The 21,901-nt window shown below is 35.9% G+C and overlaps 1 protein-coding gene and 1 long non-coding RNA gene across 3 annotated transcripts in view; one reads left to right on the top strand and one right to left on the bottom strand.

Moving 5' to 3' along the window:
- LOC121142842 overlaps nucleotides 1-7,147 on the bottom strand; it is a 99,154-nt gene extending 92,007 nt beyond the window's left edge. For both annotated transcript variants that reach the window (XR_005879952.1, XR_005879953.1), the window contains exon 1: nucleotides 6,979-7,147. This is a non-coding gene — a long non-coding RNA (uncharacterized LOC121142842). The remainder of the gene's footprint in view (nucleotides 1-6,978) is intronic.
- The window catches only part of Col3a1 (collagen type III alpha 1 chain), a 35,453-nt gene continuing 16,973 nt past the window's right edge, over nucleotides 3,422-21,901 (top strand). Inside the window, exons 1-16 of the mRNA XM_005084479.4 lie at nucleotides 3,422-3,624; nucleotides 12,067-12,266; nucleotides 12,523-12,573; nucleotides 13,008-13,121; nucleotides 14,371-14,451; nucleotides 16,077-16,130; nucleotides 16,655-16,708; nucleotides 17,414-17,467; nucleotides 18,579-18,632; nucleotides 18,792-18,845; nucleotides 19,231-19,284; nucleotides 19,657-19,701; nucleotides 19,828-19,881; nucleotides 20,286-20,330; nucleotides 20,933-20,986; nucleotides 21,409-21,507. Coding sequence (XP_005084536.1) covers nucleotides 3,540-3,624; nucleotides 12,067-12,266; nucleotides 12,523-12,573; nucleotides 13,008-13,121; nucleotides 14,371-14,451; nucleotides 16,077-16,130; nucleotides 16,655-16,708; nucleotides 17,414-17,467; nucleotides 18,579-18,632; nucleotides 18,792-18,845; nucleotides 19,231-19,284; nucleotides 19,657-19,701; nucleotides 19,828-19,881; nucleotides 20,286-20,330; nucleotides 20,933-20,986; nucleotides 21,409-21,507 — 1,152 coding nt within the window. The 5' untranslated portion in view covers nucleotides 3,422-3,539. The remainder of the gene's footprint in view (nucleotides 3,625-12,066; nucleotides 12,267-12,522; nucleotides 12,574-13,007; nucleotides 13,122-14,370; nucleotides 14,452-16,076; nucleotides 16,131-16,654; nucleotides 16,709-17,413; nucleotides 17,468-18,578; nucleotides 18,633-18,791; nucleotides 18,846-19,230; nucleotides 19,285-19,656; nucleotides 19,702-19,827; nucleotides 19,882-20,285; nucleotides 20,331-20,932; nucleotides 20,987-21,408; nucleotides 21,508-21,901) is intronic.

Here is a 21,901-nt window from a genome sequence, read left to right as displayed (position 1 = left end):
TCCAAGTGGAAAACATTGTGAAAACTGGAAAGTGTGGTAGTTAATTCCAATTTCAGTGAGTAACTTGAAGAGTCACACAACCTATTTGAACTTTCTTTTCAAACATGGGATAAATTTCACCATAAAACACAAAGCTAGATATTTAGAACCTCAGCTATATCAGCAAGTATTCAAATAATATATCACCCTAGATAAAAGTCAAAGTTAAAGTTAAAGTCACAAAAAATGACTACTAACATAGTTATATATAGACTCAAATTAAGAGGACACTATACTGTATCCTGCAGTGGATCACAGAAATCAAACTCTTGGGTGTTATGTCCCACAATTACTGATTTGACATCTCCCCCAAACCATTATTTACTCTTACAAATTTTATGATCAAGCATATTCAAGTCTTCCAGTTATATAATATGGCTCTTTTCAAGAATGAGCCTGGACTTAGTACACACATATTCTTATTGAAAGTCTTTTTAAATCCTCCAAATATAGTACTACCCATGAACTCTGAGTAAATATGCCCATCTCCTTAGGAATAACAAAGGCTTACAATGTGCGTCACAGCTGTGTAGAATATTACCCTTTCATTCCTGCCTTTCTGCTGAAGAATCAGTATATTTTGAAGTATCACAGGTACGTTTCAAAGGGCCATACAGTGTTTCAAAATATACAAAATGACTATATAATAATAATTAAAGAAAACAGGGTCATGAAGTTGAAAGGAAATTATGGGGCATAGGAGGCATTGAGTGGAGAGTGCTGAATAGAAGTGAGGAAAATATAGTATATATCTGATGTATATGATAGAATTTCAGTTTGCCTCACAAAAAACAACTAAAAGGCTTTCCTCCTTTAAAAATGTCACAAATAAAACTCCAGACAAAGTAAAGGGGAAGAAGAAACAAAAGAGAATGATGGACAAAAAAAAAAAAAGGTGGAGCTGGGGGAGAAAGACATGGCAGAGGAAGTGGAGACTTGTGTTTCAGGATGGAGACAATTGAGTTCCTCATCGCCATCCATTGTGGAGAGCACTGTTGACATTCTCTGGCCCACAGTTAGTCATGGCTGGGCTTGTGCATCTTGCCCAGCTCAGCTTTCCACTGACTTAGGAAGATCTGAATTCTTGGTAGACAATCGGCCACACCCTTGCTCTGCCTCAGCCTTGTTCTGCCTCATCTTTCCAGCCGTGCTTGTCCAGAGACAGAATAAGCAATGCTGCTTTATCTGGTGCGGGAATCTGTATTTTTGTCATGTTTCCAGATGCAGAGAAGAGAGCAGACTGTCTTTCTTATGCATCCTAGACTATCAGTTAAGTCACAGAAGTATGGAAAGCAATTTGTGTGGGTAACAACAGTGTTGGGCTTGCGTGGTACAGTTTCCCAGGGCATTTGTTTCACCCATTGTGACAACAGCTTAGATCCTCACCCATCTTGGACACAATACCAAGAAACACTTCAAAATGAGGAGACAGAAGGTCTAGGACAGAGAGCGAAGACTTGTAATGCAGGACTTCCAAACACACTAAAGACCTTAAAATAGAACAGTGCCTCCATCTGCAGAACACCAGCCCTATCTCCGTAGTGAGTGCGGTGTTTGGAAGCTGTTCTCATGCATATGAGACGACCTCAGGAATTTAAAGAAAAACTTAAAATATTGTAGAAATTATGCACAACATGCATGAAATGGGGCACACAAGATATTAAAAGTGGCATTACTAATTTTTCACACAGCAAAGTAGTCCTACTGAAGCATTTCAATGTATCTCAATGTTTATTCACCATTTTAAATAACGAGATGTATTTGTGTACATTTGAACTGTTTTATGTACATGCCGTAGATTTCATGAGAAAAGTGCACGTTTCTGAGTTGGTTTGAGCAGAAGAAAACAGTTAAGAAAAGGATGAAGATGGGATGCCATAAAGACACGTGACTGTCTTTTCCCAGCTTCTTTGATATCTATCACCCAGCAGTTACTTTCCCTGCCTCTTCTGGCAGCCTTTCTCCAATACGAAATCAGAAAATGCACAAGAGGTGGGTCTTGTCCTATTCCTTATTTTCTGTCACCAAATGACATCACTTTTCCCCCTTGAACATTTTAGTCTCTCCTCCTTCTGAACAGAGATATAAGCAGGCAGGCATAGCATTGTCCGTTGTAACAGTGATGTGTATAAAACAAAATTTTAAAATTAGTATGATATAAGGAAAAAATAAATTAATAAAAGGAGTTTCCCATGAAATGGTTTTCCTAAGGAGGAAAGTTTTGAACAGAAATGACTTCCATGAAATGGTATAAGAGGGGAAGAATTTCAAGTGTACATGTACAGAAAGAACACACTTCTATGAAAGTACATGTAACATTAACTTCTGTGAAGTTAAGACTAAAGAAATAAACCTATGTGACCTGGATTAGGAGGTTGACTTTGAAATGCCCACTATAGACTTTGAAGGTAAATGAAGGAATACTTTACTAAAGGTTGGATATCAAGATGTTAATTGGTCATTAACAACATCATAACAAGGCTAACAATACACTTTTCCTCCAGAGGTATAGTGATATTTAATCCTCAGAAAGGTCTAGAAATGTATAGCAAAGCCCTGTTGATGACTTAGAACAGAAACATAGAAAAGAGTAAATCTAGATGGATTCATAGTAATCTGTGTTAATGGAGATGAAACTAGTATTTCTTCTGCCCTGTGCACTGAATGCTCTCCCTTGTAGTTTTAATTTTTCTTTAGTAAAGCCTGTTCTGACTTCCACACACAGCATGTGAACTGGAAATCTTACAAGGATGCAGGCTTGCTAAAGAAATTTGTGAGAAGGGAAAGAGTAACAGATAATAATCTCTTAAAATCTGTTCAAACATCACTCAAAAACAGTTTTGTGGCAATCGCCTGAAATCTAACATCCAGAACACAGAGTGTGTGGGTGAGCTCAAGGGCAGACAGAGGTTTTTCCTTCAGTAAGTCTCCTACAGTTCCCTGTTTAAACTGAGTTAGGGTGAATTCTGGCAAATCCCCAATTTACAATTCCTCTAGGAAGATAAAGTTCACAAAATCACCATGCCCGACAATGGGACTCCAAAACTTTTTCAAATTCAAGTTGCTTTTACTGTTTCAGAGAGAAATTTAAAAATGTACAAACAGTTGTTATAGAGGATCACAAAGCACATTCCTGTGTGTTCCTGTCATGCAAATATGTAAAACTAATGCATGGTATAAACATGTGCATAGGCTGACGTACACAAGCTCCAGATGTACTGTTTTCTAACTCGGTGGGTTGTGTCCTCTATAAGGGAAAAAAGAAATATTAATCATTGCTTTTACTGCCGAGGGGATGGGAGCTGCTCTCATATTTCAGAAAGGGGCTGGAAAGTGAGGGAAGCCAAACTTTTTCCTATTTAAGGCCAAAGCAGAGGAGCGTCAGTGGCTGTTTTATGACGGGCCCGGTGCTGAAGGGCAGGGAACAACTGATGGTGCTACTTTGAGCTGCTTTTTCTTTTCTCCTCTTGCACAAAGAGTCTCATGTCTGATATTTAGACATGATGAGCTTTGTGCAAAGTGGGACCTGGCTTCTTCTCGCCCTGCTTCGTCCCACTTTCATTGGGGCACAGCAGTCCAGTGTAGGTAAGTAGGTACTGATTTCAACAGGCTTTCTGGGTTAATTTTGTCTTAACTTCTTACAAAGAGTCACACAGGGAAAAAAAATCAGCTTCCTAAGAATTTTCTGCCTAACTTCTGAGTGTGGAATGCTTCTCTAACCATAATTTAGCTTTCTATGTTTGTTTATAAAAAAAGATAGTGCATATGTAGATCTGAAAAATCTCCAGTTGTTAAAGATAAAAATGTTCTAAGTTAATTTGTTTTCATGTACACCTTTAAAAAAATGGCTTTAAAGCACTCCCCTCCTGTTTTGTGAACATCTTGGAATGCTCCCAAGCCATCTGGAATTTATTGGTCTCTTGTAATAATTTCATGTTCTCCTTTGTACGCTGTTCTCTTTGCAAGGATGGGATATTTAGCCTTGTTTTCCCAATAAAATAATGCATTAGAAATATATCTGTTACTAATACCACAGAAGAAGGTACTAGAAGACCAACAGAATCCCTTTATGCATTTCTGTAAATGTAACACTGGTGTATGTATGGACATTCCTGAAATGAACACAGGCTGCTGAAAACATGTCATTGTTTCTGTTTTTATTGCATTCTAAGAATGTGCATAGTTGATCAATCCACACTTCCTTAGAGTTTTGCTGGAGGTTGTTTTATATTCCACATGTTCTGCTTAGCTGGATTTCTACTACTGGAGAGAAAATGTTTTAAAAGGACTATTTTTGCTTTTCTACAAACAAGGTAAAGATACTAGTTTTGTTCAAAAAAGCTTACCTGATATATTTTTGGTAAGCAAATATAATGATCTTTAGTTTATTGTGCCTCAAATTAAAGGCAATTGTCTCCTCATTTATTTAAATACTTTTGAAAATGCGTATGTTCCTCAACATAGTGAAAAAATGGGGTGCACACTTTCCTCAAAATAATTGTGTTGTAAATCTTAACTATGTTAGCACTTTTTAAAAACCACATCAAACTTATTTGTATTTAATCCTTTAGTTTTGAGAAATGGTTCATGAGTATTAGATTTTTCACCATCTGTAATATCAGTATATTTGCTATCTTCACAAATTATATATTCAAGAGTTGGTGGGGGGGGGTATACCAGATGACATTTATGTATTTTCAGTCCTTGGCTACAGCAGAAAAGGAACACCCAGATTTTTTTGTTCCTTAGTTTTCTTTTCCCCTTAACCCACCCCTAGCCCCTGCCTTCTCCCTCTTCATCTCCCCACCCCTTTTGGCTCCAAAGGAACTCCCCTCCCAGTTTTCCTTCCTCACTCATCACCCCACCCCCATCCTGGGCTTGTTCACCTCCCCTCCCTACTTCCTCATCCTTCCCTTCTTCTGCCACACCCTCCTGAGCCCAGGGTGTCCCCCCCTCTGCTTCCTTCTCTGTTCTCATTTTCTTCTCTACCTGCTTCACATTTTCTTTTCTTTGGATACTCATTTCTTCTTTAGCATTCTGTCTTCATTTTCTCTCCCCATCCTGCCCTCCTAGAAGGTGCAACAATCCCCATGCTTTCCCTAGAATACCAAAAGACATGAACCAAAAGAATGTTAATTCCCCAGCTTCCCAGTAAAGATCTTCAGATTTCTAGGAGAAGAATCACAGAAATTCAAAGAACAAGGAAAGGGATTTAAGAGCTTGTATTTCACATTTCTTGTAGGTTTTTAGTGAACATCCTGCTGGATGGTTAACTTTGGGGAAGTTACAGTAGGTGACTTCTATTCAGCACACTGGGAACATTCATAGGATCACAGTGGGTTATCTCCTATGTCTTCTAGAAACCCCAGTACTACAGAGTTGAAGGACACTAACCTGTAATCTATTCGTGGGAGTTTTCAGGAGACTAAGACATGTCTCCAAAAGGAGTTTTGTCTTTTTACAAATCTGTGCAAGTCTTCCTTTATTCATGCATCTGAATCCAGCTATGGAAAAACGTGGTCTGTTTTATATTTCCTGTGGTTTATAAGCATGCCAGATTTTTAAGTGCTAAAACATGCCACCTAGTGGATGACAGACAGGGACACCATTTACACAACCAGTTCCAAAATGAGTGTTAATACCACAGGATTGGTATTTTAAGATGAGGTGTGTGTGTGTGTGTGTGTGTGTGTGTGTGTGTATTTGTGAATTTGTGAATTTACAGGTCAGGCATGCTTGCGCAGACCTGTAATCCCAGCTACTTGGGAGATTGAGGGTAAGAGAATACAAGTCCAAAATCTGCCTAGGCTATAGAGTGAGTTCAAGGTCAACTTGGGAACTGCAATGAAACTATCTCAAAATAAAAACTTTAAGAAAGCTGAGGATGTAGGCCAATGGTTGAGAACATGTCCATCACATATTCGGCCTTAGTTTCTCCCAAGTGGCCATAGAAACGCTATAGGTGATTCAAATTAATAGTATAACTTTTTAAATGTATTTTCCCCACTCATCGGATAACATTCTCACTTATCATTAGTATTTTACTGACTGTAGGTCCATAGATAGATATTAATAATATTGTTTTGTTAGGGAGGGACAGAAATTATTACAATTAAATGTCCTCTAATATTTAACCTTCCACATTTTGCTATGATGATAATTTCACAAAAATTAACTGTGAGCCATTAACTGATTGGATTATAAAACTGCAAATATCTTGGAGAATGAATTCTTATTTCATGTTTTGTGAGTCTATTTCCCTTTATGTTCAAAAGGAAAGTTATAACTAATATTAACAATTTAATATTCTCTGATTTGTGTTGTTCTAATTATTAGATATACTAAACCAATCGAACAAAATGTTTCATAAAGTCATTGGAAATAACCGTAGTTCTAACAAGAGAAAATTTATTGTTTGAACATTGTAAATTATGTACATATCTCAGTGTCAGTCATGTAACTGACAATGTGTTAGTATAGATTAGAAACTGGAAATGACAGGGTTAATACAAGAATGGAAATTTGAAGAAATGTTAAGTGACTTGAGAATAAAAATCATAAACTGAGTATCTGGATTTTCTTATTTTTGTAAATATTTGTCAATAAAAGAGCAATTCCAAAATCTATACTGTTCCAGAAAATATATTTATAAAGGTTTTTTTTTCAAAAGATAGGGTTTTTTTTCTATTTAGTACTCAACTTTTATCAGATTAATCTGGTTTATCACACAAAAGGCTCAGAAGCTAATGACTTAACCAGGAATTACCATCTCTTCTATGAAAATGCACACCACACGTAAATAAAGTTCTATTGATATACACTTTTGGTTTTCTATTTGTGACCCCTTGCATTTCCTCAGCTCCTCTACAGTGCTCATTCTGGGGGGCGGGAGAGGCCTGTGACTCGAGGGACATTCTACTTAGACTGAGGAAGGAATACCTGAGCGTCGTAGAAAACAGCCGCCAGTCTTCTGAAAGCATGCTGGGAGAGAGGAGAGCAAAGATCCTTTAATGAATGCCGACTCTTGTGTTAGGGTCTTGCCCAGAGGTTTCTTTTCTAAAGAATTTCCCAGCACTGTAGTAGACAGCCAGCTCTTCAGAAAGGCCAGTTTCATACCTACAGGACCAGGCAAGGCCTGGAGTAGTAACTCAGAAAAGACTGCCACCTACCGAATGAAGCTCTGGTGTCCACCTAGGACGAAGCTCTGTGGTGCAGGGTTCCTAGGTAGTTCTTTTACTTTGTGACAGAAGTCATAACTCCATCTTGAAGCCATTAAAATGGGTGGCTTGCAAGTCAGAGCTGGGAAGATGAACTATAAGCTTGCTTTTGCTGGACGTGGGTGACACTGGTAAAGTTTGAGGTCCACTGTAACTTTCTGGAAATGTGGGGGAATTGATTTTTACACAATGTTTCATTCTGTTTTTTAGGAAGAACAGCTTGGTGTCATTTTTTTTTTTTTTTGCTGGTTAGAAAAGAAGTAGTCACATTGTATATTTTTTTTAATCCAAAAATTTTCAGAGAGGAAACTTTGCCTGTCAGGAAGGCAGTGGAAACTCTGAGTTAGCTCTCAGTACAGCAGTCATTTGTTAGCTGCAGTTTGGAGAGTTCCATTTACCGCTAGCAGCTCTGTCTGTGCTTAAGAAAAACACAGCCCTAGTGGATTCCTTTCAGATTAACTAATCAAAGCCTTGCTTTTTCCATGACTGAGGTCAAGCACTGCCATTTAAAATGTAATCTCAGTGAACAAAATGGAAAGTTCATATGGGAGGAACACTAAAATTGTCCCAGAGCAGTAAGGTTAGAACACAACTAATCTGAAAACTATTAACAGTTAAATTAGCTTTGAAAATTAGCATTGAGAGATGAGTTTTCCAGTAACACATTTGTGAGACATTTTTCTTCGGTTTGTTACTGTAGAGGCAGACTACATTTTGCAGAGAAACACTCCATGGTGTTGCATATAACTTACACAATCCCAGTATCGTTCAAAGGAAATGTGATCAAGTTACAAATTCAACTGTATTTTCTGAATATTAGTGCCTTGGTCATTGTAAACACATCTATTCATTGGAAGCAGAAGTGTATGTTTGTTTCTGTCTGTCTCCGTGCCTGGTGGTCTGGATGCCATCAGGGTGGCCTTGAAAATACAAACCTCTCTCATAAGGTCAAGAGAAATAAACAGTAGGGCTCAACTCCAGATGCTATCTCCCCATTTTAAGATTACAGAGAAAAGAGATTGTGCAGACCACTGTTATTCCTTTAAAAGTCTGCCTTCGTATTCCTGAGGGCACAGAGTTTACAAACCACATGGGACAGCAACCCTTTATCCCATCCTATTCTTGAAAGCAGAAAGAAAATATAATGAAGCAGTTAAGAAGGCATCCTAGATTCAAATCTTCTTTTCTTTAGCTATTTAATCTAGGGAATTACTGTTTGTTTCAGGTTCTTTGCCTGCATTGAGGATTGTAATAGTATTCAGATGATAAGACCTTTACAAGCAGGATGGAAACCATGAAATCAATGAAGTGTCAGGTATGGTGATGCACACCTGCATTCCGAGCAGGCACCTGCAGTGATGCATACCTGAACCTGCATTCCCAGCAGTCTGGAAACTCAGACCAAGGACTGTGATTTCAAGACAGCCTGAGTTAAGGGTGAAGACCATGATTCAAAAGAAAACAAAAAGATGTCAGTTGCTCAAGAACAGTGCCTAGAACACAAATTTCATGATTTGGCAGATTATATTATAAATATATGTAAATATAAAATAAATAAATATAAATAAAATATTTAAATGCTGGAAAGGGTAAAGTTTATCAGCAAATTCCTTTGCTTTACCATGACTTCCCAGGTTTGATACTGAAGTCAGGGTCATGAGACATTGATTGAAGGGGTTCTGCTTAAGTAGCTTATATTGCTAAGAGTAAGTTTAAAACTTTGTTTCAAACAGATATAAAAAAATTATGGCAACAAATTAGATTCATTAATTTTTATTTTTAAGGTACTCCAAAACTTATTTTATGTAGAACAACATAACTTTCTAAAACAAAAGAACATATGTAATGTCACTTTAAATGTTATGAGCAAATTAAAAGAAAGATGTCACCCCAAAAGGTGGTATCACATTAAAAATAAAAGTAGTGGTTTCTAAAGGTGGGGGATGGAAACAGAATCATAAACTGCCCAGAATGGTACTAATAGGAACTCACACCGAGAAGATATATATGCATGTATGTATATGTGTGTGAATATATTACATGTAACCCAATTAAAATGTAGAATTTTATTATTTTATATATTAATTAAAATATTTACAAATATTAAAAATTTGTTAAATGATGTAGTAAGATACATTGATCATCATATTGAAGTCTCTGTACTTAAAAAATTATAATATTGCTAATAGACTTTGGAAACAAGAAGTCAAATAACATTTTTCTATTATATATCCCTAGGTTTAACATGTTAATTTATAATCTTAATGAATTAATGTCATGCTTGTCTACCTGACAGTGTTCAGAACAAATAATAAACACTATTTCTTCTGATGTGAGAGCACCCTAAATTGGGTATACACATAGGGGAGAAAAGTTTTATGCTAGCTCCAAGGCCAACTAAGAACATATAAAGTCTTTTAAAACATGAGGTACTTAAATCTAGCATTAATTGCTATATTAATGTATGTTTAACTTATGCATATCCAATAGTTCCTTTTAATAACCTGCATGCTGTATTGAAAATGGAAAGCCATTTCTGATTCAAAGATAAGTTTCTGAAATAATTAGCACAGTCTGCCAGTAGTTTCAAAGGGCTTATATTGGCCAGTTTGACGCCACACATTCATTAAGAATATACTAAATTGGAGCTAATCAAATAAGCACTTCTTGAGAGAAGTTGGAAAATGACTCATATTAAGAAAGGAGGACCCCCGTGAAAAGATTTCAGTGATTTCACTAAAAAAGTCTTCCATCTCAAAACTAGTTTTTTTCTGCCAGCTAATTGAACATAGTTTTTAAAAAATATCAGTTCTAGATAAATACAAATAGGCTTAGTGCTCATCCCTGTGTACATTAATAGTCTTAATTATTCAAAAAAGACTCTTTGCCTTCTCTTGAATTCCTTTAAAAGAGCCTAATCCATGTATCCCTGCACCATTTGCACTTAGTTAAGCAGTTTGATCTTCAGCTTTTATAATCATTGAGAATAGAGGTGCATTCTTTAAAGTTTTAGAAAAACTATATCCCCTGTCCTCACATGTCTGCTACAGATACAGGAGGATCTGAGTCAATTTTGCTAAATGAAACAGATTTTTTCCCATATAATTTTTGTTCCCTATTGAAAATTTCAGTGGAACTTGTCATTTTTGCTTTCTATTAGCTGTTAGGTTGGTAAATTGTTAAGACAAGAATGGGTCTTGAGTCATACAAAAAGTTTGAGCTATTTCATAAGATGATTAAAGTTGTATTGGCACACATACGTAGACCAGAAGTGGAGGCAACTCCATAGTCTGTAGAGACTGGATATTCTGACATTTCTCTTGATGGTAAAGTTTCAGATGACTCAAAGTATCTAAATATGAAGATAGGGAAAGAGAAATTTGCAATTGGAGTTATAGGAAAATAAAAGCTTCACTGTCTGAAAAAATATGAAAGAACCCAACAAGACATTGCTTATATTCAAATTGTTTGCAGATGTTTAAAGCTTATTATTTATTCATTCATTTTTTGGCAAACTGTCATAGTAATTTTCAAGATGCATTTAACCATACTACAGAGTTAACACTTTAGGAACTGAGATCAGGTTTTATTTTGGCATGTCCTAAGTTGGTTCACTGTGAATGGTTGCTGAAATTTCATTTTTCTTACATATAATTAAGAACCAACTCTAAAATTTTGGTTGAAGCAATTTCTTTTGCCATAGTAAGCCACAAATACACATGGCCTTGATTCATACTTCCCTATTATTTCTACTGATTCATTGCCAATACTTGCTTTAAAGTTTCTCTTTATTTTAGACATTTGGAAAACTCTTTACATTTGTGTATGATATAGATTACATTATGTCATTTAATGTTGACCCACTAAAGCCCAACAGAGCTAGCAATTCAAAATACAATCAGCTTTGTTCATTTTCCCAGAACAATCTGGAAGAGTTTTGTACTGCCAAGATTAGCTCAGTTTTCCCCTGAATTTCTCAAGTAGGTTAATAAAATCCAGAAGGTCCCAGAGTTAGTAACAAAATAATCATCCTTTTAGTTGCATGCTCCCATCTGTCATTAAAGAAAAGAATAGCAATTGGGTAAAAATGCTTATTTTCATTTGCATACTTAGTATACAAGTGTTTGAATGTTTATGTTGTATTTGCTGATGCTAAACTTTTAATATTCATAAAGTTAAAACAATTACATTTATGGAAAATTGTGGTGTGACATTTTACCTTAAGTAGTACCTTGGCACATAGCAATTATGTAGGGGAAATGTGATTTTTTTAAATGAAAGAAAAAATTATGTTTCAAACTTTCACCATTTTGTCTCTACTCTGTAAATAGTTTTGTCTGCATAACCCCTCTGAAAAAAATTACATTTTGTCAAAACATCAAAAATGCCATATAGATTGCCTAGGCCTCCTCACTGACACCCACATTCAGGGGGCCTTGATCAGTCCCATGCTGGATTCCCAGTCATCAGTCTGGGATTCAAGAGTTTCTGGGAGTTAAACCAGCCCAGTCTTAGCCCCTTTGCTCATCAGTCCTCCCTCTCTGTCACTGGGTTCTTGGACTCTTGGGGGAGGGTCTAGGCCCTGCCCTGGATGAAATGACAGACTATGGACACCCCCATGGAGGGCCTCACCCTCCCTGGGGAAATGAGGGAGTGTTGGGAGGGGGTTGGTGGGAGGGTGTGGGAGGAGGGGAGGGAAAGGCAGAGGGACCTGGGATTGACATGTGAAGCAACCTTGTTTTTAATTTATATTTAAATTTAAAAATAAAAATAAAAAAACTGACATATATTCTCATTTCTCTCCCTGCAGGTGAATCAGGATGCGACCACCTTGGTCAGTCCTATGAGTCCAGGGATGTTTGGAAGCCAGAACCATGCCAAATATGTGTCTGTGACTCTGGATCTGTCCTCTGCGATGACATAATATGTGATGACGAGCCACTAGACTGCCCCAACCCAGAGATCCCATTTGGAGAATGTTGTGCAATATGCCCACAGCCTTCAACAGCTGTGAGTCCATAGAATATATAAGCTCTTCAAAGACTACATCTTCAAGATTCGTATTTAAACATATGGGCAGCTCTATAGCAAAGAGAGCTGGAAGGAATGGCAACCCTTGTCTGTTAAGCAGACAAGCTGCCTTTACAAGTGAATTATGTCACTTCAAATTGAAAGCAGGGGATTTGGTATATTCAGAATTAGGAAACAGTTAGGAATAGTGCCATAATTTACATATATTAATCTCTATATTGTTTATACTTCATAGGCTCCTGTACCTCCTGATGGTCACGGACCTCAAGGCCCCAAAGGAGATCCAGTGAGTAGCATCTCCCCAAGGAGGAAAGATAATGCTAATGATATTTCTAGGAAACAGTGATTTTCCTTGTCATGTTATTTCTATATTCAAACTTAACTTTTGTCATTCAGAATTTTCCCTGTCCTATGTATTTGAAAATTATGCCAAAGTCAAATTGAAAATATATAACCGTATATGTAAAGATTCAGTTTTGCCAAACTTGGAAAGCCTTAATCCCTTTGTCAATTTGAAACACAAAATATAGGTCAAGACACAATGGAAAATAATAAACTTCAATTATTGATAAGACTTAGTTTGAAACATACTTATCCCCAAGAACAAACGTCATTGTAATGATAATTAACTCAATAAAGCACAGAAGAAAATTCCTAATAGTGATTCTAAATCACCCCATATTTTACCAATTTCACTTATTTTTGCCTTCTTTGGTTTAGGGACCTCCTGGCATTCCTGGGAGAAATGGCGACCCTGGCCTTCCAGGACAACCAGGTCTCCCTGGACCTCCTGGCTCTCCTGGAATCTGTGAATCATGTCCAACTGGTGGTCAGGTAAGAAATTGCAGAATATAAACCCCTACATATAAGTGGCTTAGTTTGTCTTTATTTGGTCTGTATTATGTCTCACAACAGCAACTTTGTCCTGTAGTTTTATATATTTAACAGCTCCTTACTTAGTGTTTCTATATGCTAAGAGCTTTTAAAGTATCCCACTGTTACCAAGGTAATCCAAAATGTCCTGACTTCTTAGCAAGTATGCTCTACTCACTATGTTTGATAAATGGACTATCAGCTTCTAAAATAGTTACAGTGCTGAAAATTTATAAAGTGCTGAAATTACAGATTATTTCTTAATTCCTCACCTAAAACTAATGGCAATGCCTTTGGAGGCTTGGGCACTAAGCAGTTAACAGCTCCAAAAATGACTTATCAACTTCAGATAAACAGAGCTGTCTGTGCTTCTGTGACTACTGAACAGAATTCAGCCTTCAACACACACATTTCTCCTTCTGAGTCACAGCTACCCTTCATTCTGCACATAGAACAAATAATCAAGAATATAAAGTTCAGTTGTATGGGTTTAAGTGAACTTAGATAACTACACAGACAAATATTTGTGATTTATAAAAGTGGTTTTCCAAAACAATTCAGCAGCAATGAGCATCCTGGAAATCAAATTGAACCGATCTAGACCTAGAACTCAAAAAAAGCTCTCAGCCTTTCTGATATTTTTCCTAGTTTACAATGGTTCGATACTTATTTGGAAGGGGTTCAGCTTTTATTATATAAAAATCAGAAACCACAGATATACAAGTATATATATATATGTGTGTGTGTGTGTGTGTGTGTGTGTGTGTGTGTGTGTGTGTGTGTGTGAATTTTATTGACCTCTTGGAAAACTAACTTTACTACCCTGTGTTTAGTTGGAGATTACAGACTTGGGAGTCTATGATTTCAAAGTTCCTTTGTCCTCTACTGTTCAATTACTTGTGTGCAATGCTATAACTCTTGTATAGATATAATGGTTTCGGTAATAGCTTTGGAGGTCAAATTTAAGGGGAAAGTTTTCATTCAATACAATTAGCTAAAATCTTTATACATTACACAAGCAAATATTTCTGTAGTGAGCATACTTAAAGTCATAAAAAAGACAATAATCAGGACAAGCATATCACATCTGCATGCATAAATCTATCAGTGAACAGTTCATGTTGTGTGTACTTATTCTAAATGCTTTGGAAAAGAACTCTGAGTTTTGTATTAATATGATCTGACCTGTATACCTGATCTTTTGCTACAGAATTATTCTCCCCAGTATGACTCATACGATGTCAAGTCTGGAGTAGGAGCAGGAGGAATTGGTGGCTATCCTGGGCCAGCTGTACGTACAAATGTTTTTGAGCATTTTCAAATATCATTCAAACTTTGTTGCTTAATGCTTGAATGATGTTCTTCTAGAAATATAGCATTTTCATGGAATTGTACAAAATGGCTCATTGACTACCAGAGTTGGGAGGGAAAATAGCAACCCTGTCATGATTTTCTATACCAACTCATTTCCTTCTTGTGGCATTTTATGCCATGCCAGTATTGCTACTTCCTCATGCCCACCTGCATAAGGGCTTTCCCATCTTCATGCTTAGCTATATACTCATCTCACAGATTGTCTAATTGAATGTAATTTTGTTAAGGCTTGTTTCTACATTTCATCATCCCATTCAAGTTACTCAGCATCTTCTTTTCATGTTTTAGTTCATTGAATTTTCCATTCTAAATGAGAGTTTAAGCCATGAATGTTCAATATCACATTCCATCTTTTCTCCAAGGTTTAAATCAAGTGTGAATATTGTATTACTCATTGATCTTTTATGGTCATCTATCTTAAACAATACCAATTCACCTTGACCTTGAAGGATTTTCCAAATGTAAGTGGCCTAGAGTTTTTAATAACAGAAAACAGCACAAATCATTCAAAGCTGGATTTGAATGTGTAATAATATGATGGCATATGTTGCTGATGATTACTTTGAATTAAGTCTCAGAAAGAGGCATAATATTGAAGCCCATAATTTACTGTGAAACTTTAATGTAAATAAATATAATTTGCCAATACATTTGTGACTTCTAAAGTTAAATAAAGAAGTTTTACCAATAGATCCAAAAGAGCTACTAAAGAGTATTAAAACTGGTAGAAATGAAATTTAAAAAATAGATGTTTACAATTTTCTAAGTTTTTGGTAGTTTTTTTAATCTTTGAAAGTCACATGGAGAGTCAATCATTTTTGTGAACATTGGTTATTACTACACTCATATTATAAATCCTCCTTTAATAAGATATACAGAAGTAAATTAAAATTCCAGAAAAAATAAGCTAAAATTAACTTAAAAATTTGGTTTCAGAATTTAGAAATCATATACTACTTGTTTTCTAGCTTGGTTTGCATTTTTGAATGCTGAGTACATCAATTTGCTTTGAGTTGTGAGTGACCCCTGAGTAATGGTTACATCTACGTCTTCACATCAACATGACGGTGACATATCAATACAGTCATGAGGTTTGGATTTGGCTGACATGCTTATTTAAGAAGCTTGCCTCATGAGATATATAGTGTGAAGATATTTTCCACATGATGTTCAGACAAAAGACAAGAAATTGTTTACAACTGAGGAAGGAATCAATGAAACATTATGAAGCTTATTGTGACTTTTTTTTTTTACTGATTTTCTCCCCTCTGAATTCTCTTTCTTAAGGGTTGAGGTTAATATTTTTAACACTGATTAATAATCTAGATTGCCTCTCTAATTTCATCTGAAGTAAGGTTTTCATACAAAAACCTTTATTGAAAATCTCATAGAACTAAGCATACACAGGCTTGCTACTAGACAACAAGATATAGTCGCATATGTTTTAAAACATGCTGGCATCATGTATGAACAAACATCATTCATGTGCAATGTACTTCACATCTATATATTTTGTGCTAATTGTTCAAATTTATATTCTAGGGTCCCCCAGGCCCCCCAGGTCCCCCTGGCTCCTCTGGACATCCTGGCTCCCCTGTAAGTGTAACTCCTGGCGTTTTCACCTTCATGAATATATGACTCAAGTTAATGTACATATGGATATAATCCAGCCATTTCAGCATGCACAATCCCAACTAAATGAAGAGGTTGCAAACTAGACGCTGATTAATTTTAAACGTTACAATTTCATATTTAATTTCCTCTCTAACAACTAATCGCAGTTAAAACCTTGGTAAAAGATATTTATTTCATTTTTACACAATATGCCTTTGAGTTAAGAACCTTTCAATTTCAACTTCAATGAAATAAATCCAATGGAATATGTTAACTATATTTGATCTGGCAAAAAATGTTTTATATCTTCATAAACTGTGATGAAATTTCTGGCTGTATCCACTAATCATCACTTCTTACTATCCTCAAGGTGTAGGTTACACAATTGAAGCTCTTGCTGTTTACAAAAATATATTTCAAATATAATTATCATGCAGTAATTATCTGTAATAATGAAAATGTTACATGATGCATTAAAATATATTTATAATATTATTGTACTTTAGGGTTCTCCAGGATACCAAGGTCCCCCTGGTGAACCTGGTCAAGCTGGTCCTGCCGTAAGTAACATTTAAGGAATCCTGAACACACTGACAATTCACTTCCCATATGAATTTATCAATTCCTTAGTCATTCTTGGCTTCATATAGAGTGTATATTGCATGCATGCTTGAATTTTTACATAATAACTTAGCATTTTGTAATGTTTGACGTGAATTCAAAGATCTTAGAGATTCCTAACTGATCAGCTGTCAAAATCATCCGCTTCCCAGAGTTAACAAAGATCATCTATCTAAGATATAAACATCTAAAGTTTCTGTAGAGTGACCGTGTATCTATTCTATCACAGTGCTTATAGGCCTGCATATGTGTGCATATAATAGAGATAAAGATCAGAGTCCTCTGGAATCATATACCATAAAAATAAAATAAATGTTATTCTAATACAATATTTCAAAATATTGAGAAATGTCTTTGTATACTAACTATATATATAGTCAATGTCTCAAAATATACAAGTGAATATATAAATACATATTTTAGTATGAGATATAGAAACATGATACTTAAAGTTTTCACTAAATTTTAGTCAACAATAAAAATTAAATATAATGAAAGTATAATATTAATTCAGTGTAATTTTCATGATGAGAAGGACAGAAGGATGTTTCAGGGATATGTTTCCTTCTAGAATGCACTTAACATACAACGACAAAATGGAACAGAAAATTTTTAACTTATCTGTTTCTATTTTCTCATTTCAGGGCCCTCCAGGACCTCCTGGTGCTATTGGTCCATCTGGTCCTGCTGGAAAGGATGTAAGTATTTACATATTTATAGGTTGAATAAAAATATTTCAATATTCAACTTGAGTGATAAACCATCTATTCTTCATATCACTATAGAAAAATCTTAGCAAATCTTAAAAATTTTTATTCAAAAAAATTGTAGGTGGATGGTGGTTGTATATGCCTTTCTTTAATCCCAGCACTTGGGAAGCAGAAGCAGGTGGATCTCTCTGAGTTAGAGGTCAGCCTTGTCTACAGTGAGTTCCAGGACAACCAGGGCTGTTACACAGAGAAACCCTGCCTCAAAGAACATAAATTATACCCTAACAAACATCTACTGTTATATTAGTGGTTGCTAGGATTCTCACAGAACTTTATAATAAATTTCCTAGCCTCTAAATTCCCTTTCTTAAGGGCGACAGCCAGCACTGATCAGTACTTCTTACTGCTTCTAGGGTAATTTCATAGACAGTCATGTTCTCTTGCTGAGATCTTCATTAGAAATCTTGTAAGAGTTATAACTGTAAATCACCATGGGATGAGATAACTTTTCTCTTTTCAGGATGTTAACATTGTATCTACACAGTTGCATTCGCAAAGTTATACATTTGACAGATTCTAAAGTGATAGAACTCTCAGATATGCTTCATTTTCATTCCATAAGTAACAAGATTTTTTTACATTCTGTAGCATATAATCAATATATTAATATCATTAGTTTATAAGCATGAGCTCATAAATATTAAATTTTCTTATTTTTTCTTCAATTAATTTTCAACAATAAATTCTTTTCATTAGCATGAGAAAGAATGTGAATATTTCAGGAATGAGAAACATCTGTACTAGAATTTCATAACTTTATGTCAAGGTTGGAGAGCCTCCTCAGTCCTTCTGTTGAGAAATCTGATGTCACTCTGAGCAGATGGTTCTCACCTGTAGTCCCAGCACTCCAGAGGTGGACATGGGAGGGTCAAGAGCACAGTGCCAGCCAGGCTACCTATGGAGATTGTGTCTCAAATAAATACATAATCGGAAGTAGTCTGATCTCACAACTATATGTTTAGTCCAGTCAGATTGCTCCTTAGCTATACCACATTTCCTCACACATAAGCCTTTATGTTATCTTTATTTCTCTGCCTAGGGAGAGTCAGGAAGACCCGGACGACCTGGAGAGCGTGGACTGCCTGGTCCTCCAGTAAGTCTTCTCCATTTGATAAGCTACTTAATCACAACTATTTTAACTTCAAAAATGGATAATCAAATTGAAGTAAACTTTAAAGTAAAATGCACATTATCACCAGATTTTGATTCGACTTGAATGTTAATTAGCATCTTTCCTGTTCATTACGTTTAGGGTATCAAAGGCCCAAGTGGCATGCCTGGATTCCCTGGTATGAAAGGACACAGAGTAAGTGACCCTAAGCTTAATCCTAACCCTTTATTCATGGATTTAGTAGATATAATTTATAATTGACAAAGCATCTTCATTTTTAAGTAAACATTAGGTAAAATCAACGAAGTTCAAAATGTATAAATCTAATAGGAAGAAAATCCATCAAACCATGCTTTACTCTTCTATACTGAAGGCAACTTTCCAATCAGACTGAATTGAACAATTTTTCTTCTATAAAACAATGCCAATGTTTAATATTTATAGTACTTTACATTATTTAAATTATCATTACAGATAGTCATATATAATAAAAGCCTTAAGTAATGAAAGTTCAGTGGAAAACTTCCATTCTGAATTGTGAACAAATTTTAATTTCTCTGTTTTTTTTTAATATTTCTAGGGTTTTGATGGACGAAACGGAGAAAAGGGTGAAACGGGTGCTCCTGGATTGAAGGTGAATCACCATACACTGCGTTCATGAATAAGCTCATTTAGAGTCTGTGTCAAGACTCACTTTATGGGACCTAGCTTTATCCATCAACTGCTCTTTACATATTACTGATGGTTCATGGTAGCACTAAGAACTCCTATGAGCTGATAACAAAGAATCTGGCAAAGAAATGTTTGTGTCCCTGTGTGACTCATGGATGTGTGTAGTTGTCATGTACTTAAAATGCAGAAATTTAAATTTCTGGTAATTAAATTAAATGCTTACAACAATTTAGTATTACCAAAGTATATGTTTTCCTTAGTATTTTCTATGATGCAATGCTTGTAACGTCAAAGTGTTTGTTATATAAAATAGTAACATTTTGTATGCCTCTAGGGTGAAAACGGTCTCCCAGGTGACAATGGAGCTCCTGGTCCCATGGTAACTATGCTTCTTCATATGATTCTCAGTATTAGATTAACCATCCAGCTCCTTGCCTTTCTCCTTTTGACCTGTTCTCAACATGTCAGGTTTACAGTAAGTTAATACTCTCAATTTTGCCTGCAGGGTCCCAGAGGGGCTCCTGGTGAGAGAGGACGGCCAGGCCTTCCTGGAGCTGCAGTGAGTATTGCCACAATGCACCCAGATGAAACAGGGTTTTTTATGTAAAAGCTGTCTTCAAAATCAGCATTAGTTCAGATTTGGATGTAACGATAAGGAAAGGAATATCTTGTATTTGATCTCTCTACTTTGATGGTTTCAGTTGGTATGGGGGTGTCAGTCTCATACATTCATTAGAGCCACATATCTGCACTCAATTCTGAAAAATCAGAATGTAACCCTGCTCCATACCATCAGGGTGGTATCTCAACATTCTAACACTGACTCTGAAAATATGTGATAGTAAATGGAATTTAACATATCTGAGGAAAATTCAGTTCAGTGAGCTTGAATTGTAGCCAGATATTGCTGGCAATTTGCCATCATAATTTGGAAAATAATTGAGACAAACTTTTCTTTTTCAGGGTGCTCGAGGCAATGATGGTGCTCGAGGCAGTGATGGCCAACCAGTGAGTAACTTTGCATCTATACCTGCTTTATTCCAAAGTACCTAGAGCTTGTGGATTATATATTATATTATCATATGTTATATAGTAAATCTGTCTTGCCTCTTGATGACTATTTTTAAGCACAGAAACAATGTGTAGGTCCAGTACTCGATGTCATTCAAACTAGTACTGACTCTCTAAATTATGCCTCCATTCTAGCATGACCATTTTCCCAGTTACTTGTTGATATGTATTTAGCATACACTTGAGTTTAATATCCAATATTGGATGTGCCAATTAAGAATCATGCAAAATAGATGATAATACTACCTCTATATGGTAAATAGAAAGCATGAAGCTCAGGAGTAAGTATCTTGCACAGTCACAGAGTTTATGGAAAAGCAGGAAGAAATACAGGTGTTCTCAGCTCAGTTTTACGCTCATGTTACACAATGTTCCTCTGTAGAATACTCAAATGAATGGCAAATGCCCTTTCCTTTACATGGTGTCTCATGTATCTTAGATTTTTCATGTATCATTTCCTAGGATGTTTCATTGGATGATTATTCTAGATGTTCAGTATAACCACTTTTCATTACATGGAGATTGTACATTGTTTTTAGGGTCCTCCTGGTCCTCCTGGAACCGCAGGATTCCCTGGATCCCCTGGTGCTAAGGTAAGCATGTAGTTCTTCAGAAGAATGTATAAGTATCTTCTAGACAAAAACACATTGGATTGTTTCCCAAAGTTGACTTGTAAAATAACCAAATGTATATTTTCATCCACAGAGAACTATATTGTCCTATAGAATCTTGATTCTAATATATATAAGCTTGATTCATCTGATATATATGCATTAGCATTCTACTATTTTACCATCCTGAAATTTATTCAGATGACTTCTACCTTTTCCCAGGTACCTTCTGGGAGACAACTAGAACACAGGCAGACCCATATCTACCTCTGTCCCCTGTCTGTATGATTAGTGTTTTAATAAAATATTTAACCATAGTACTACAGCTTTACACAGAACTGAAGAGTAAACTAAGTTATTAGAAGTGTAAAGGAAAACTGACATGTTGGGATTTGATCCTTTAGGGTGAAGTTGGACCTGCAGGGTCCCCTGGCTCAAATGGCTCTCCAGGACAAAGAGGGGAACCTGGACCACAGGGACACGCTGGTGCTCAGGGGCCTCCTGTAAGTAGAAGATAAGGCTAAGTGGAGACAAGCTGCAGGGCTTACTCTTCTGAAGCATGTTGTAACATTGCTATCAATCAAAATGGATTCCTTGGAATAGTGTAGTTTCATGTTTAACATAATTCAGTCAGTAATTAAAATGGGAGTTTGTGCATTCTACAACTCATGAATTTTATATTTACATAGTGCAGAGTAGAGAATGGATAGGCTAGTTATTCGTCACTTAGCAGGTTGCCTACACTAAACACCAGTGGTAAAATACAACACAAAACTTCTCTTATTCTTGTATTATTTAACAATTTAGACCAAGTACATATTATTTCTGACTTAATTCGCAAATTATTTTCCTACTTTTATATGTTGTGCTACTGTTAGAGAAGTAACATATTCCCCA

Source organism: Mesocricetus auratus, unplaced genomic scaffold (genome assembly GCF_017639785.1).
Source record: "Mesocricetus auratus isolate SY011 unplaced genomic scaffold, BCM_Maur_2.0 Super-Scaffold_100010, whole genome shotgun sequence".
Taxonomy (NCBI): domain Eukaryota; kingdom Metazoa; phylum Chordata; class Mammalia; order Rodentia; family Cricetidae; genus Mesocricetus; species Mesocricetus auratus.
This window is presented reverse-complemented; position numbering and strand designations above follow the sequence as displayed.